The sequence below is a fragment of the Hippichthys cyanospilos genome, chromosome 3 (genome assembly GCF_059441005.1).
Source record: "Hippichthys cyanospilos isolate Australia breed blue-spotted pipefish chromosome 3, RoL_Hcya_1.0, whole genome shotgun sequence".
Lineage (NCBI taxonomy): Eukaryota > Metazoa > Chordata > Actinopteri > Syngnathiformes > Syngnathidae > Hippichthys > Hippichthys cyanospilos.
This window is the reverse complement of record NC_142371.1, coordinates 26,806,359-26,824,006: the sequence shown is the minus strand read 5'-3', so window position 1 is coordinate 26,824,006 and position 17,648 is coordinate 26,806,359. Positions and strand designations below refer to the sequence as shown.

The window sequence follows — 17,648 nt, the reverse complement described above, 5'->3', positions numbered from 1 at the left end:
TTCTTAAATGTGAAAGGCACTGTCGATAGTTTGTCACTTTTATGATGACTGCATTTTACTGAGGAAGTTTCATAGGATCCTGAAATTGTCATGGTCATAAAACCGTTTGCTATTTAAAATAGATATGCATGATTACAAATGTAATACTTGTACATACTGTTGATTGTTATACTGTTATGAAAAATAGCATACTGCACTATTATTTTATTTGAAAAAAACAAAAAGTGATCTTTTTACTTTAGAATGAGCTACAAAAAACACTCCTGGTTTAACTTTTACTCAAAAGGGAAGAGAATTAAATATACATGGCACAAATAAAATACTTCAGTGGCACAGGTGATCAATAGCTATCAAGGCACTAGAATTCAATCAAGGTCCCCATATTAATAAAGCCTGAAGATCTCGTCATCTAGCGACACACTTGGAAGCTCTTTACCCCTCCTCTAATCCACCTTTAAATAATGTACTTTTTTTTATGCCAAGGTTTTTTTTTTTTTTTGGTAAGTTTCAACCCCCATATTCGGGTAGACGTAATCACATAACTCGAAATCCAGACCAATTTTCTCCAGACATCTATAAAATAACTTGTATGGGCGGCAAATACAGCTCAGGACCAATTAATAGCTTCTATTGGGATGTGTCATTCACAGCAATAGATTGGTCCATTTGCAGTGAGACAGAGTCTACAGAGTACTTAAAGTAATCATCGCTTGTCCTTTCAAGGAGGGAAGAATAAAATGACCCAGGCAGGATGGACACATTTACCGAGCATTAACTATGGAATGTAATATGTTTTTTTTTGTTTGTTTTTAGTTTATTGAGCCAGAAGAGCGAAGAGACATACGGGCAAATGCGCTGCATGTCAAGCGATTCTAATATCATAAAACAGCCAAACCTTGTGAAAAAGCCAGCCGAATTTCCAAGATAAACGATTAATTACTAGTAATTTACGACACAAACAGCCTTGGAATTATTATAAAAATATTTTTGAAAGCATGGTCATGACCATCATCAATGGTCTCTTTGATTATGCTGAAATAGCTTTCAGTATTAATAATACTTTTTTTTTTGGACTGACATTCTTTTTTTGGCAGAATTTTATTTATATGTAACTATTAAAGTCAGGGGTTGACTTACTCTTGAGTTTTTGTAAAAGTCACCCAAATTTCTGTAAAATCAGGGGTGTCGACTTATCCTCGAGAGTAAAAGTACGTTAACTCCCATTTGACATAATGGATATCTTTATATTTGAGGTAATCTGACATTGTTGTCGGATGTGCTGAGAGATTCACATGGAATTTTAAGATGACAAATAGCGAACGTAACCTTGGCTGAGTTCTCCTGCTATCTTTCCAACGAGAAAATAATTGATACAACTCATGTTCTGACTCTCATTAGATAGTAAAGATGCACAGAGGAGTGTATAAATCTGATGTTTCCATCGCATCTGATTACTGTTCAAAGTCTATCAAAATAAAACACTCCCTGTCTTGTTGCCCAAGTGTCAATTAAAATGAGTTTATCCACATGGATTGTAGGGCGGAGCGTTGCGTCAAACCAAATGAGATAATTCACGGTCCAGGTCACGTGCCGGGAGATGTTGATTAGCGCTGTCATAAACAACCTCACCTGGCTCAACTTTTATCACACAGCCATAATACACAACTTGGTTGTCACGTGCTGCTGTACACCTTAAGACGGCAAGGGTGGGGCAATTCTACGTGTTGCAGAGCTACAGTACATAACAACGCAGGCGGGAAAACGGAGCCTCCAAAGCGTGCTTCAACATGACAATGTCTTCGGGAGAAGAAATCAAACAAGAAAGCGTATCCCTGCATCCTCTCGGTAGAAGAGCATCAGATATGTCCACGCCTCAGGAGCAGGAGCCGCTGTGCATTTTTGGGACGGGAGATTTGGGACGCTCCCTGGGCCTGCGCCTGCTGCAGACGGGCTGCAGGGTAGTGTACGGCAGCCGCAGGCCTCACAGCTGCGGCCCGTTGCCTCAAGGAGCTCAGGTGAAACGACGCAATGTTGTTAGCTAGCAGGAATGGATGACGGTGCGAGAAAATCGTGATCCGACACGGAGAACGTTTTTGCCTCGCAGGTGATGAGCCATGAGGCGGCAGCCAAGGTGGCTCGACTCATCTTCATTTGTGTTCACAGAGAACATTACGCATTCATGGAGACGCTGGCACCTTATTTGGAAGGAAAGGTGAATTGATGGCCGGTGTGTTATGTAATGATGACACACAACTAATATTGACTCAAGAGCTGTACAACACGTTTACTGTATATAAACAATAAGATCTACTCCTCTGTGTGTGTCACGTTTATTTATGAGTTCTTAGTTTTGCTCTCTCGTCAAAACCGAGCCCGCAGCTACCACGCTCATATCCTGTAAGGATGCTAATTGAATAATATAAATAAACATGTTTTCTGTTTTAGAATAGTAACATACGTCACATGTAAGTGGGAAATTTTGTTCTCTTGCGCAGGTGTTGGTGGATCTCAGTAATAATTTGAAAAAAGACATGTATGCTGAAGCCAATGCTGCCTACTTGCAGAGGTAAGAGTCCCACCTGAATATTTAAAAAAATATAATACAGTATTTTATAGTTTCTGTCTGACCGTTTGACAGTTCAACTCTATAGCTTTCTTACTGCTTTTGGGTTGTGAGCGTGCAGAAGCATAGTCCTCTATAAAGTATTGATTGAAGTAATTGGAAGGACTTTTAAAAGAAGGACTCTTAAAAAAAAGTAGGTTAAAATCATGGCTTTTTGACACGGCCCAAATATGTAATCTCTCCTTTTTTATAGGAATTCTGAACAATTATGATTTTTATCTAAGAAACAAAACTATCAAACGTTTATTGAGAGGATTGATGTCATTAAAATGTTTAGAAAACAATAACGTAAACTGAATTTAAATCAGTTTTAATGAAAACTAAGAAAACGAGTCTGAGTCAGGTGTTAAAGCATATATTATATTTTATCTTTTTAAAGGGAAGCTCAAACCTTTAATTTTTTTTAACAATAATAACAATAATAATAATAATTTTTTAACAATAATATCTTTTATACATCCATACAAATTTAACAATGGCATTCTGATTACTATAGCATCAAATACAAAATATGCATCGACATTTTTACCATTTTGTCGACTGAAAATCACATCACAGTTGCTCAGGGGTCAGGTAACGGCCGATCACGTACCTGTTTTCTGAGTTTGGTCATGTGGCATTGGCAAGCTGATCCATGGTTGGCCGTTAACCCTGACCAACTTCGATGTCGTCTTCAGGTGACAGCAGGAGGCAAAATGGCTGCCTATTGATATGAAAAGAAATGAGTGGATTTTGCTACTTCATTCATAATCTACAAACGCAATATTAATCAAAGAATGCTATCCAAACAAATGAAGCGATATTGTAAAAAAAAAAAACGAACAAACATTTTTTGTTCATTTGCCCTTAAAAAAGCCATTGAAAGAGGTGTTTTTATCAACCCTCTATCCATACCACCTGTTATGGATTTAAAATCTAGCAGCTGTTGCCTGTATTTAATTAAATTCAGGTGACGAGAAATTCAGAACTGTCAAGGTTAAACCTTGACTTGGAGCAGTTCCGTACCTGTGGTATATGTGTCTACAAAATATAACAAAAGAGACCTTGATGCTGAATGTACTGTTGTACATTTATCAAAACTCTTCTGGTTGATGATCCAACCACCAAAAGGTGATTGCTGTGCATGTACTTCATAAATATTTGTAAAATCACACAGGGGTGTTGACGTTGATTTTGACGTTTTGTGTTCAAAAATGCAACTTTTCCCCTCAAATCACTTTTTTTGCCAGTGTTGTGCCCATGCTCATGTCATCACTAACTAGATGTAATCATTTTTCTAAGAGTTGAATATTTCGATCCAAAGCGGTTTCATATAGAAGAAGAATATAGAAGAAGAATATAGAAGAAGCCCATTTAGAATACAAGACGTCAAAAGGCACCCGCTGCATCCCGAAGAAACGAAACCATCTCCTTTGGCAGCCCACAGCCCACTGAGTTTCGATTTAGTCAAAGTGGAGACATTGATTTGTGACATTCAGGCCCCTCTAGTTCTGTATTTCTCCCCCCTCTCTCTTTTTGTGAGGGGTGTTGAAAAATGTCAGCTTAAGTCTTTGCTGTGCGTTCTCCAGAATGGTCCCTGGAGCAAATGTGGTGAAAGGCCTTAACACGCTGTCTGCCTGGGCTCTGCAGAACGGTCTTCTGACAGGAAAACAGGTGAGGTGGGGGGGGGGGGGGGGGGGGGAGGGGGAGGTGTGAGCGGAATGTAGGAAAATCAGAGGTACAGCCGGAATTGTAAAGGGGAGGGAGCGCAAGGCCAATTCTATTCCCTTTGTTAGCAGCAAGCCCTTGAAGCATATTAGAGCATAATAATAAATGGTTGGTGTGTCCCACTCCAATCTGTTTTCATGAAACCCCAAATTCTTGTATAGTGCTAGCCAATAAGCAGAAAAAGGCGTCTGACTGCAATGCCTTATTGATCCTGTAGTTGCCAGTGCAGGTTATTGATTTTTCCGTGTTTCCATATCAATGCTGGCAAAAACGAGGGCAGTGCTTGTAAAGACACACAAGCTAACACATTTTAAGATGTTACAAAGTTGAAAGACTAGTGTTTATTGTAGCTTCCGTTACACAGCTACAAAGGGAAACACAAACATGTAGGAACCTCTGGAGACCAAACCTGAATCTGCCTCAAATCCTCTTCAACAAAAACAAGCAGCATGCACACACGTAAACACACAGACATCCACAAATATCTCTTCATGCTGATACCACTGCAGTGCTCCATTTTCCTTCTGAAAAGGTGAACAGTGTTTTTCCTCCACCAGTCATGTAACTAAAGTTAGAGGTGGAGGAATCAATCCCGGAATAAGTGTGGTACTATTTACAACTAAGTTTCATTGAAGTTTTCATTGAAGTACTCAACATGTACTTAACATTTTAACACTCTTAACTATCGCGTGTTGTGTCAGTCGTGAGTGATTGATTCAAAAGAAAGATATTTTGAATACTGATGGGACTTGTGGCTCTTTAAGGGGGAACTGTTTATTCACAAAGCATTCACTAAAAAGAGCTATTTAAAATACTTGCTCTTTTATTTATTTATTCATCTTTTTTTTTGTTTATTTGAAGCACTAGAAAATGACGAATCACAATTGATATCATACCCTAAATTGGTAAACAGCTACCCATGCGCTCTGTGTAAAAACTGTGTCCATCCTCGACTTGGTGGAACGTGTTTAGAGCAGGGTTGCGCAAGTCTAAGCATACCGCACATATGGTTGCCACGCTGCTAATTACCGCGACAATAATTTGGTTACCAAAAGTACTGCTAGTTCAGTGTGGTTGTAAATTTGGATGTATCGCCGAACGTGGCCGAACTCGCCCTTCGACACACCTGCTAATTCGGTTCTCAAAAATAGGCTATATTTTAGACTACCATAAAGGTTGTCTATTATGTTGCAGGTAGAGTAAATGCAATATTGGTGGATTAGAAATAGATGCAGGTGGACAGGTTCCATGCTCCGTGAAGAATGTACATGGATGGCATCATATTATCATGATCCTTTAAAAAATATTTTAATAGCACTCTTACACAGCAGAGTAGAGGGTGGAGAGGTGTGAGTGCTTATGTAAGGGGGGGGGGGGGGGGGGGGGTGTGTCCATGCCTCGTTGGCGGTGAACAGGTGGTAACATGGTAACCCCCATTGTTGTATAAATCAGTTTAATAAATGAATTATTGTCATTACCATTCGAAATTTTTTTGATTGGAGAGTAAATGATGCTCTGAATTATTCTAAAAGTAAATTAATTAAATGAATGATAATAATGGATGATAAAAGCTATCACAGCTATCAAGTCTAGGTGAAAAAGACTCCTAAATGCTCGGCTCGCTTTAAGTGCCAAAAGTCCCATTACAACAAAACATACTAATAAAGTGTAAATGCATGTAAATCCAGGTTACAAACAATGCTCTTTTTCTACGATTAGTTGTTTAGAAAGAAGTTTCATAAAGAAGGTTTTAAAATCATGTTTTCAAACGTGTTCTTGCACTATACTGTGTAACTGCTTTCAAAAGTATTGTACTGTAGTAATGTACTGAGCAGCCAGAAAAGAAGTCTAAAAGTCACAGTCTATTCAATTTCCGGTTCTCATGGAATTATCACACTTTTTCATCACGAGAAAGCACAAAACAATCAAGAAGCAAGCAAAAACACTCGATGCTCAAGGATGGAGATATGCTGAAGCCCCATGCTGCATTGTCACCGCACTTGTCAGGTCAGGTTTGATTTTTCAGGATATTTTTCCCAAGACTTTCATCAACATCCAAATTATACTACTTAAGATGGCTTTCGTGTGGGAATTTCCGTCATAAATTTTATGAATGCCTGAAAAAACTACATCTATATACAGTATATTTGTAAATGATTAAAAATAATTTTGGTTCTGATGAACATACTGTAGGTGCATTTTGACTCATTCCTTTTGTCCAGTGCATAGTACCAATCACACAGCAAACGCACATTGTTCCAATCCACACTCAAGCAGAGGACCGCTTTCGTCGCAGCCAGGGAGAAGCTCTGTGTTTCAGCGTCTTGCTCAAGGACGCAATAAATCCGTGTTAGAGGTGCATACGGCAATTCCAATCACTCGGGTTTAGCTGATAATAAGAATTTTTATTTGACTTGATATTATAGCAGTAAGAACACTTGTCTTATTGTCTGTCACTGGTCGGAAAAGATGGCAATTAGACTATGTTTCTGTGATGGCCTCTTGAGTGAAATTTGGGCCTGTTTAGCTAAACACAAATCCAATATGTTCTTGTGAGGATTCATCATCAAGTATTTCACTGTACACAGTAAATGGTAGCAAAAAATACACCAAAACCTTTTAGGGTCTACTTCAAGATCATCTCTCTGCCACTTCAAGTCACTAGTATAAATAGATGAACAAACATACAATAATGATAGCAAATTAAAAATAAGAATATTATGTCTGCTGGTAGCAACCCAGTCACGCACACTATTTTGTCTCAATGGCTTTTAAGGACGATGAATCAATCTATCAATCAATAGAAAGATCAATTAACCAATTATTATAAACATTTATACTATTACTACAAAGGGTATATTTGATGCATAAATGCTGTCAGGATGACATAATAGCAAGTTGATTGGACAATTTCCCCTCTTTGTGTGTTTTTGTGATCGTGTCACATTTACATTCAGATGGAGATTTAGTCTGTCGGCTGTCCCCTGCTGTTACAGTGCAGTAATGTAAGGAGACATGGCTGGCTGCCCGGTCCACTTACACACACCTGGGGGAAAACTGCTCAGTTGACTTGCCTGTCAAATTTTCCTCTCTGTCTCCTCCTACACCGGCTTTAACCCCTGACAACGCACGCACCCACGCACACAAACAAATACCGTACACATTTAATCACCTTATCTTGGAAAAGTATGTTTGATCATAAATGCCAGCATGACAAGATATAGAAATGGGATGGGATTAGGGAAAGAGTGCACACACACATATACAGTATATATATATATATATATATATATATATATATATATATATATATATATATATATATATATATATATATATATATATATATATATATATATATATATATATATATATATATATATATTTTTTTTTTTTTTTAAACGCAAGTCAGAGTGCATCGCCGTGTCATGTGCAAACAGTGCGTGACTCATCTAAGATCTTTTAATTATGAGCAACCGTGCAGAACAACCGGCAGGTAGGCAGCAACATGAAAATACTTCTATTTCTACTGACTTGTTTTAAGGGAAGCTCACAGATACATTTTGATCTTTTTGAATTCATCAGCCCGAATGAACTGTCATTGTACCCCGCCAAGATACGAGACAGTAAGACGTGATAAAGATATTCATGAAAAGTAGTCGCCGTTGTGATTGGTCTATAAAGTAAAAGTAAAAGCATCCACCATCATAGACAGCAAGAATATATGCTTACAGGCCAAATGTTAGGCTACACCTTCTCATTCAGTTTTTTTTTAAGGTAATGATAGACACTTGTTTTTGTTAAGTTAACTAGATAGTTTTTGTTTCGTTAACTAGATAATTTTCTTTTGTAAATGTATTTAAAAACAAGCAAATACAATAACTATTGAGATCTAGTAGACAACATCAAAAGCACTTTGAGTCAGTTACAATACATTTTAAACCTACAAAATAATAGCTAAAATAATGAAACACACGAAGCGGACTAAAACATGTTTTCGTTGCAACATTGAAGCTATTGTTGACTCTTTCTTTAATATGAAAGAAAATCTTTCCCCAGGTCTACGTGTGCGGCAACAGTGCTGAGGCAAAGCAGGCTGTAGCGGATGTTGCCACCAAGATGGGCCTAACCGTTTTGGACAGGGGGTCTCTGTCAGCCGCCCGGGAGCTGGAGGACTTCCCCCTGAGGCTGTTCCCCGAGTGGAGGCTGCCTCTTCAAATTGCTGTTGGCCTCGCCGCCTTCTTCTTTTTCTATCTGCTCATCAGAGACGTCATCTACGCCTACGTGGAGCAGGGGAAGGACATCTCCTATCGAATCATGGTGTCCTTAGCCAACAAGGTGACGAGTCGCTGAGCCGTTTCTTGCGAAACTGTCTTGAGAGACTTGAGATATGTGTCGTCCCTTTTTGGTTTTAGGGTCATGACGAATCAGGCTTTTGAATTTAACTGATCAGGTTGCCTTTGAAAACAAGTAGACTCCATATGTTCATGCGGATAGGTCCGATAGCTACGGGGGCCTAAAGCTAGAGATGTTCTATTTTCTTGCTGGCAGAACCATTTGCTGATAGGCCAACCGTCTCAATTTTCCGTGCCCTCATTACTATTGTTTTTCTCTTGTCTAAAGCCCTTTGAGGTACATACTGGCGCCTCTTTACTCTTCCCCTCTGTTTTCTAACCCTTAAGGGCTCTGTTTTCATAGACGGAGAACACCTGCGCCGGAGTACAAATGCAGACATATCCTGATTTTTGTTTCAGCGCAAAGCTCGCTGCTCGCGTTTGCATCTTTGGGAGACCACCCTGAGCATTCTGAGTGTTGAGTTCTTGACCATGCGCCTTGAAATTCGACAGTTTGGAGGCAGAATGTCGGTCGGAGCTTAGGCCTGCTAAGTCGGCGTCTATGGTGGATGTCAGATGCATTTTTTTCATTGCAGAAGACAATTAGGGCCAGTGAAGAAAAATAAAGATGTGCAGGATTCTCACATTTATCTCAGAATTCTGACTCTAAAGATTGCTGAATTTTTACCTTACATTGACATTCAAGTCACAATTTTCCCTTTGACAATTCTCAGAATTCTGAGTTTGATGTTAAAGTCAGATTTATCACTTTGAAGTCTGTATTCTGACTTTATTTTCAGAGTTATGATATTAATCTATAAAAATCAGTCAGAAGTGAGAATTCTGCGCGTAAAGTTAGGATTCTAATTTCAACTCATTCAATGCCAGGGACGTTTTTTAAGAGTTGGATATTAAATCCCAGACACCTAAGACTTAAATCAATACTTACAGTAAGTTCACTAAGACCATTCATTTCCAGATACTTAAGTATTAAATCGATATTTAGATAGTTGAGTATCAATTTAATCCTTAAGTATCTTGAAGTAATATGATACTGATTTGCCCAAAGTATTAAATCAATCCTTAAGTATCTAAGTATTAAAGTATTAAATCAATACTTAAATACTTAAGTATTGATTTAATACTTAAGTATCTAGGATTGAATGTCTGGACTCTTAAAAAACGTGAAAATATGTCCCTGTTATTGAATGAGTTAAAGAGTCTCAGATTTCTGACCACTTGAAGTTTAAAGTCTGAATGATGGAGCTTTGAAGTATTATGGTCAAGTGGTCAAATTACCGAAGGGGATGAGGGACAGTGAAGAAAAATTAGGTGGACAGGTTTTTTGTCTTTTCTCTTTTCCCTCAGAATTGCGACCTAAAGTCAAACTTAAATTCAGACTTGAAGTTAGAATTTTGGAGCTTTGAATCACCATCAGAAGAGACTTTAAAGATTCTCAAAATTCTCGCTTTAAAGTCCAGAATATATGAAAATTCTCACATTTCTGACTTTAAAGTCCGATTTCTCACTTTTCAGAAGTCATTCAGAAGTCTCACAAGTCAGGACTCTGAGAAGAAAGTCTGAAGTCTGACTTTAAAGTGAGAATTCTTTCTTTAAAGTTAGATTAAATGAACAATTATGAGAATAAACTCAGAACCCTGATATAATAATGAGAATCCTCTCCATCTTTTTTCCACTGGCTTTATTCCGCTTTGACCATTTGACCATGACCTTACAAAGCTCCTCCACACGGCCTCTACATCACATGCAAAGTATTACCATTGTATTTGCTTTCTTTTTGGGTAGAAATCCCAAGTTCTGAAAAAATGGAAGCGTGGGCGCCACTGTCAGTTCAGGAGGATTTTATCTGGCCAGACAACGAATGAGTTCATACACCATTCAGTTGTAACAATGGTTAGGAATGCACCTGAAGGCCAAAAGCGGCTGCGGCAGTTCATTTATTCGAGGCCAAATTATTGAATTTCTTTGGAATGGATGAAAGGACAGCTTTGTTTGTAGGAGGCAAGCGGAGCAGCAGGCCACTTGCAATTGATTCGGTGTCCCGAGAATACAATGACTTCTTCACTTGAAGGTCACTCTGAACTAACATTTTGTAACATCGGAACAAAGTCGGCGTTTTGCCTGTGCACGTTGATGAAAAAATAGAGCATTTTCTTTTCAATCTCAGCGGCTCGTTCTTTGTGTCGTGAATGGGATATTTCGGTTAATTTGCCCGAGTCAATAATGCTACCGCGGTTAACTCGCTTGGCTTCAGCGGTCGAGAGTTGACTGCGATGCGCTTCTTAATTTCGCCGCCATCTTTCAGGTGTTTCCCATCGTGTCGCTGGTCATGTTGTCGTTGTGTTACCTGCCCGGTGTTATAGCCGCCTTCTTTCAGCTCTACAGAGGAACCAAGTACAAGTAAAGTATCTCGTCATTTGAAGGAAGCTCCAAAATGTCCTCTGCACATTCCTCAAAGCTTCATCCATCTCTCGTGTGGCGTAGGCGCTTCCCTAACTGGCTGGACCGCTGGATGCTGTGTCGGAAGCAAATGGGCCTGGTCGCTTTGGGCTTTGCTTTTCTCCACGCCATCTATACATTCATTATTCCTATCCGCTACTCGGTCAGACATAAACTCATCTCCCGTGTGGTGGACGAGGTACGGTACAGTGGTTTTAGATGATCTCCACGTTTACTGTACAAGAAATCGTTAAGGCTTTTCTCCTCCTTCGTTCACTCCCCTCAGATGAAGAACAACAAAACCACCCCCTTTGACTTTAATTATACAGAAGCATGGGGAACAGACTCGTTCTACGTCTTGGGCATCCTGGGCTTCTTTCTTTATGTCCTACTCGGCCTGACGTCGCTGCCCTCTGTGGGAGGCTCGCTCAGCTGGAGGGAGTTCAACTTCGTTCAGGTCAGAGCACACTTACACATCTTTTATGGTGTCTGGCAAATGTAGAGCCAAAAATCAAGAGATGTGTACATGCTTTTTATTTGACAGGGACAGCAAGAGAGTTTAATAGTGGCCGCCATCGCCTATTCATAATAAAAGTGTAATCAAGAGCATATTAAACACAAGGCATAATAAAAGAAACAGTGGGAGTTTTTTAGTTTGGTTTCCATGTGATGAAGTAGTTTTGAAGACCTCACGGACTTACTCATTGCTTGTTTGGTCTTTATATAAAAATACAGCATGTGCCCAAGGCATGTGATTCACCCAAGTATAATCAAATAGACAGATCTCATCATGACAAAAATAGCTGGGTCAACATGAAGTTGAAGTTGTTTTGAACACATAACAGATTGAAATATGATACAGCATGGGTACAAAAATCAATCTGATGATTCACATAAGTATTCTGCTAATATTTTCAGTGCGCCTTCTATTGAATGCTCATCGCATTCTAGATTTTTACATTTGCTCTACGTTTGTTTGTCAGCATGGCAAGTTTTGGTGGCATAATTAGGGATGGGAAATGATTAGATTTTTACCCCTACCATTCCATTAGCTATTCTGTTTAACTATTGGAATCTTATTTTATGAAAAGAGGAGAATAAACAGTTAGATTAGCATCCACTGGATGTTCTGTCCTTACAATAGGAAATTAGCTGCTATGCTAATGAAATATTTTTTACTTAAACTGGAAAAAATATACGTAAGTGTATTAAGCCAGCTGTGGTAGGCACCAGCAAGCCTGCAACCCTTGTGAGGATAAGCGGCTCTAGAAAATGGATGGATGAATGGATAGTTTTAGAAGTAGCATCATTTAACTTACGAGTGCGTTTAAAATCACCTAAACATCGAATTCCAAAGGTCCCGACTCACAAACACCAAATTGCACAGGTCACCGGGACAACATTTTTGAAGCACCATGACAAAAGGTTTTAAGCGTAATTATTCGCAATCAGGGGCGTGCTGGCCAATCTGTGCACACCCTCACTTCACCTAATCTTAGACCTAAGACACGCATCAGCAAGACTCAAAGATGGCAAAGATTATCATCATTTTTTTTCAGTAGACGAGACAATGCAGGGTGTACTGCAAATAAAGTTTTTGAGAGCTCCCAAGTACCATTGTTCTCATCCTCTTTTTCCTATCAGTAAAATCTCTTTCTAGGGCCCGCTAGATAAAGCGTAATTATTTCCAAGTTTTTATCTGAGTTATTAAAGTGCTGTAAAAGCAATGCGTCACGGGCACTTTCTTCCCAAGTGACTAGTTAGGTAGCTCCCTAACACAGGCGTGCACAACGGATGACTGGTTGCTTTTAGCTCAGCATTTTAAATGTTAAGTTATTCATTAAACTGAATTATGATAGCAGGTATAATCCCACGTGAACAGATTTGCTAATACAGGTCACGGCTACGTGTGTGCACAGATGGACTGATGGGAAAAGATATTCGGCAACGGAGGTCAAGATAATTGATCCTTTGAGTAGGGGAGAAAAAGACGACGCAACTGAGATCAATTTGCATAGATTATCGCCGCGATCACGCTTGTCAACAAGGGAATGCGTCCAATTTTAATATTCATGACGCCAAAGGTTTTGCAGCTCTGTTGTGATTAAAAATAAAATCTTTCATTGTTATCATTCGATGAGGCAACTGTAAAACAATCAAGTGTTCTTCTGTGCTCGAGACATTCTCTACTAAGTGATTAACAATAACCAAACAACAGGAGTGCGCTCGGGTCCCGAAAACAATTATTCTGTAACAGCTGTGGAAGGAAACCTTAAGAGAATCTTTTCTCTATAAAACTTAATGTGACAATTTCTATTCATGAAGTCAGCAGGGGAGTAGTTTTATCCATCGACAAAAACACATCTGATGAGCCGCATTTGCACCGTGTAATACAGGATGTTATTTGTTCAAATATATGCCCTGTTTTCCCCATGTTGACTGAGAATGGTTCGCTTCTGAATTTTTTGGCCAAATTCTAATTACCTGGGCGGGCCTTGAATGTTGACATCCAGTTTCTTCCGGGCTCTTGGAAATCGTGGAAATGATCAAGGTGGAAGCGTCATAAAAAATGTTTGGTAACTGTACTGCTGATGTTTTCCAGAACATTATTAACCCATTCACTTCCAAAGATATAATTTTATGTTTTTTTTTTTTTTTTTTTGCAAGAGTCCAGATATTCTATTCCATGTACGTGTTTATCCATCTATCCATCCATTTTTTATAGCCGCTTATCCTCACAAGGGTCGCAAGACTGGCTGGTGCCTATCCCAGCTGACTTTCAGGCAATAAGTTACTTGTTTATAGCTTGTTTAATTTTTTCAAGTGTTTGCCCTAAAAAAAGGTCTAAAATGGATGATACTAAATGAAGTAAATATTGAAGTAATGAATTTGGCTAAGTAATTGTTTGTGATCATCATGATTGATTTTGTACTTTTAGTACCTAAAGTAATCAATTATTTTATTTTTTTAGCACCAAAATAATTTGTTTCAAACGTAATTGCCTGAAGTAATCATGTATTTCAGTACTAAAGTACCTAAATTAATGATTACAATAGTAATTCAGTCCCTAATGGGATTTTTAACTGTTGTACTAGAGTTCTTAAAGTAATTCATTACTTAAGCATGAGTACCTTTAGTTCTTTTAGTGCATAAAGTAATCAATTTTAAAATAATCAATCCAATATGTCAGTACTTTATCTTTTAATTACGTAATTCTTAATTCACAAGCCATTTTAGATCCTTCTAATGCCAAATATTTCAAGAAAAAAAGATATGAAAAAAAAAGTTTGTTTTGTTTTCTAAATTAAAAGCAAATGTCCGTTAATGTTTTATTTTAATTCAAGACTAAGATCACTCTGCTTAGATGGAGGACAAAACACAGATTATATTTACTGTTGAGAGGCTGAAATTGCAATTATTATTATAATTCTATCAGTAGTATGAATGGTAGTAATAGTTGCTCAATCATTTCAGCTCTAATGGTATTTTATCGACTGTACAATTGAATGCAGAATGCTTTCGGCACTTTCAGTGACCCATACAGCAGAGAGAATTAATGGCCATATTTTTTTTCATTCAAATTTGGCAAGGTTGGTTTCAACATTCCTCCGTGTGTTGTGTCGGATTTACTTTCACTTAATAGTTTCAGTTTTCAGGGACTTTGCAAGCAATGCAATATTCATATGCCGAAACAATAAAACAACCTTGAAACGCTCTTAATTTTAATGATGAATGAGGAAATTGCAATGAAGGTTGCACTGCAGATGCTCCTCATGGGTAATTAAATCAGGTATAAAGTGGAGAACGACTCCATCCATCCATCCATCCATCCATCCATCCATCCATCCATCCATCCATCCATCCATCCATCCATCCATCTATCTATCTATCTATCTATCTATCTATCTATCTATCTATCTATCTATCTATCTATCTATCTATCTATCTATCTATCTATCTATCTATCTATCTATCTATCTATCTATCTATATCTTTCTCTCTCTCTCTCTCTCTCTTTCATCTCTCTCTCTCTCTTTCATCTCTCAAATCCGCCTCACAGGTCAGGGACCTGAGTTCAAATCCATTTCACCCCAGCCTGTGCGGTATATGCATGTTATCCCCTAGCCCGTGACGGTTACATCTGTAACATTGTAACAATCAACACAAATTCTAGAAAAGAAAACATTCCAAAATATCCCACTTGATTTGTTTTAGCCCCTTAAACAAAAAACAACAACAAAAAACAAACAGAGAAATGGAAATGTTTTTTCTGTGTAGCTGTATTCTTTGGGGGAGAGTTAAATGTCTTTTTTGTCTTTTTTTTCCCCTTACAGTCCAAACTCGGCCACCTTACCCTGCTCATATGCACGGCACACGGTTACATATACGGCTGGAATAAATTCCTCCGCCCGTCAACGTACAAGTGGTACACCCCTCCAGGCTACATGCTCTGTCTGATTGTACCCTCCGTGGTGCTGGTGCTCAAAATGTTGATCTTGCTGCCATGCGTGGATCGAACTCTCACCCGCATTCGACAGGGTTGGGAGAGGGCCCCGAGCGTGGAAACGGGCGAGATGAAGGCTACAAACCTGTGACCATCTGACCTCTGGTTTCATCCGAGGTGGACTCAGCATGATCGAAGTTGGAGAACTCTTTCATCAACGTTCTTCATCAGTAATGTTGATTTTTTTTTTCTTTGTTTTTCCTTCATTCTCGTAATATTTGAGGGTTTCCACGGGGTAAAGAACATCACCAAACCTTTTAGACCTTTCGGAGTACAACTGCGGCATTTCAGTCAGCCAAGTTCAGCCAAACAGGCAGTCTGTCGAGGATCCGAATGTTTCTTTTTCTGAGCTTTGTGAAATTTTATGTGCTTGATGTTCCTCTCTCACCCAATGCGTCAAAAAATAGACTTATATCCCTGGATGACACACATTGTTTTGATAAACAGAAGCAATCATTTCCATTCCTCTCCCTCCAAGTGGAGCATCCCCGAAGCTGCTTGATTCTCATTGCCCAAATCTTTCCTCCCTCTCAAGGGCACTGCACACACAAAATTAGAATAAAGTGGTCGCCCCAGTGTGACAACTCTCCCTCAGCTGGTTTGATTAAACGCACCTCAGCCAGTCTAATTTGGTGCTACAAGGAGAGACAGCTTAGCAAACAGAGTGTAAAAACATTGCAGTGTGTTGTCATACAAATCAGTGCGTGTTAAGTGTTTGAGATGCGCTGTCCCTATCCTCTACTTGACATCATAAATCTGCCTGTGAAACGTGTTCAATGTGATTGAACTTAACTGTCCGTTTGTCTATTTTCCACAAAAAAAAAAAAAAAAAAAAAAACAGTCTGGGGCCTTAAAAACTTGGGTTATCCCCATTTGGCGTGATTTGATTTACTTTTGACTCCTTTGTTTTTAGAGTGTAGAAATGAAGGTTAAACTGAAAAATACACTTGAAAAAAGTTGGGCTAAAAATAATCCAAATTGGAACCAAAAGAAATGAAAACCTTAAAAAATAAGTTGTTGTTTTTTTTTTTTCCCTTTAGGCTATTTTTAAACCAATACTTTTTGGAGTGTAAAAATGTTGGTTGAAAATGGATTTGATAAAATTATTAACTAAAAAATTGGGTTTGTTCCCTTTTGATGGAATTAAGGTTGTTTATGATCCAATTCTTTCTGAGTGTAAACCATTGGTTAAAAAATACACTATAACACACATTGGTCCCCTTTATTGACTCAACTGTTTTTGTGTAAAAAAAATGCACATCAATGGACACATCAACTTTAGTTGTCTAATGACGTAACTCCTCTTTCAAGGAACTTTTATGTGAGTCTGGGTAATAAAAAAATGGCTGATAAGAGTAGTCGAGAGGGCAAAGCAGGCCGTTGGATCGAGCATCCGCTGAGTGTGGCTTACTCAGCAGTGACAGCTGGTGGGCAGGTGAGAAATTACAGGAAATGGAAGTTAATCAGATAATGCAGAAGCTGAGCTTGCAAGTGAGGAGAAAGGAGCAGCTGTCATGATCAGATTCTCGTTTACCCTCGAGTAGAACATTTATGCAAAAAAAAAAAAACTTTGTTAACCCGCATCTAATAACATTATCTGCTCACACAATCTGTAATCTCTCCTCCAGCCTCTCCCACTCTTGTATCATCCTCCTTCTACCAAAGAACTGATGTTGATTTTAGGCGCTTTTAGATTCCATCTTTGTGTGTGCGTGCTAAGATTCAAACGAGATTCAAATATTGCCTTGGGAAGCCATGAATCTAATAATGCACAGAAAAACTGTGAAACAAGCTGGCTTACATATTGTAATTTCCACTGGTATTGAAATTTCACACACCTAGACAACTCCGATACGTGTAACATGATTATCTGTGGCCTGCTAGGAAAAGTAAATAAACTGCTGCATTATGGGTAAAGATACACATCATTTGCGAATGAAGCATTTACCTAGGACTCATCTGTGAAATGTACATGAAGTTTCATAAATAAAAGAGAAACCACAACAATCTTGATTCGATT

The 17,648-nt window shown here is 38.6% G+C and overlaps 1 protein-coding gene across 1 annotated transcript; it reads left to right on the top strand.

Annotated features, from left to right (window-relative positions):
* The first annotated feature begins 1,787 nt into the window (after positions 1 to 1,787).
* Positions 1,788 to 15,750, top strand: LOC148426597 (metalloreductase STEAP4-like). Its single transcript, XM_088411133.1, has 9 exons — positions 1,788 to 2,015; positions 2,105 to 2,212; positions 2,496 to 2,566; positions 4,192 to 4,276; positions 8,390 to 8,668; positions 10,991 to 11,085; positions 11,170 to 11,323; positions 11,411 to 11,581; positions 15,459 to 15,750. Exons 1-9 carry the CDS (start codon positions 1,788 to 1,790, stop codon positions 15,717 to 15,719), a joined length of 1,452 nt encoding a protein of 483 aa, XP_088267259.1. The 3' UTR covers positions 15,720 to 15,750.
* Positions 15,751 to 17,648: the final 1,898 nt, after the last annotated feature.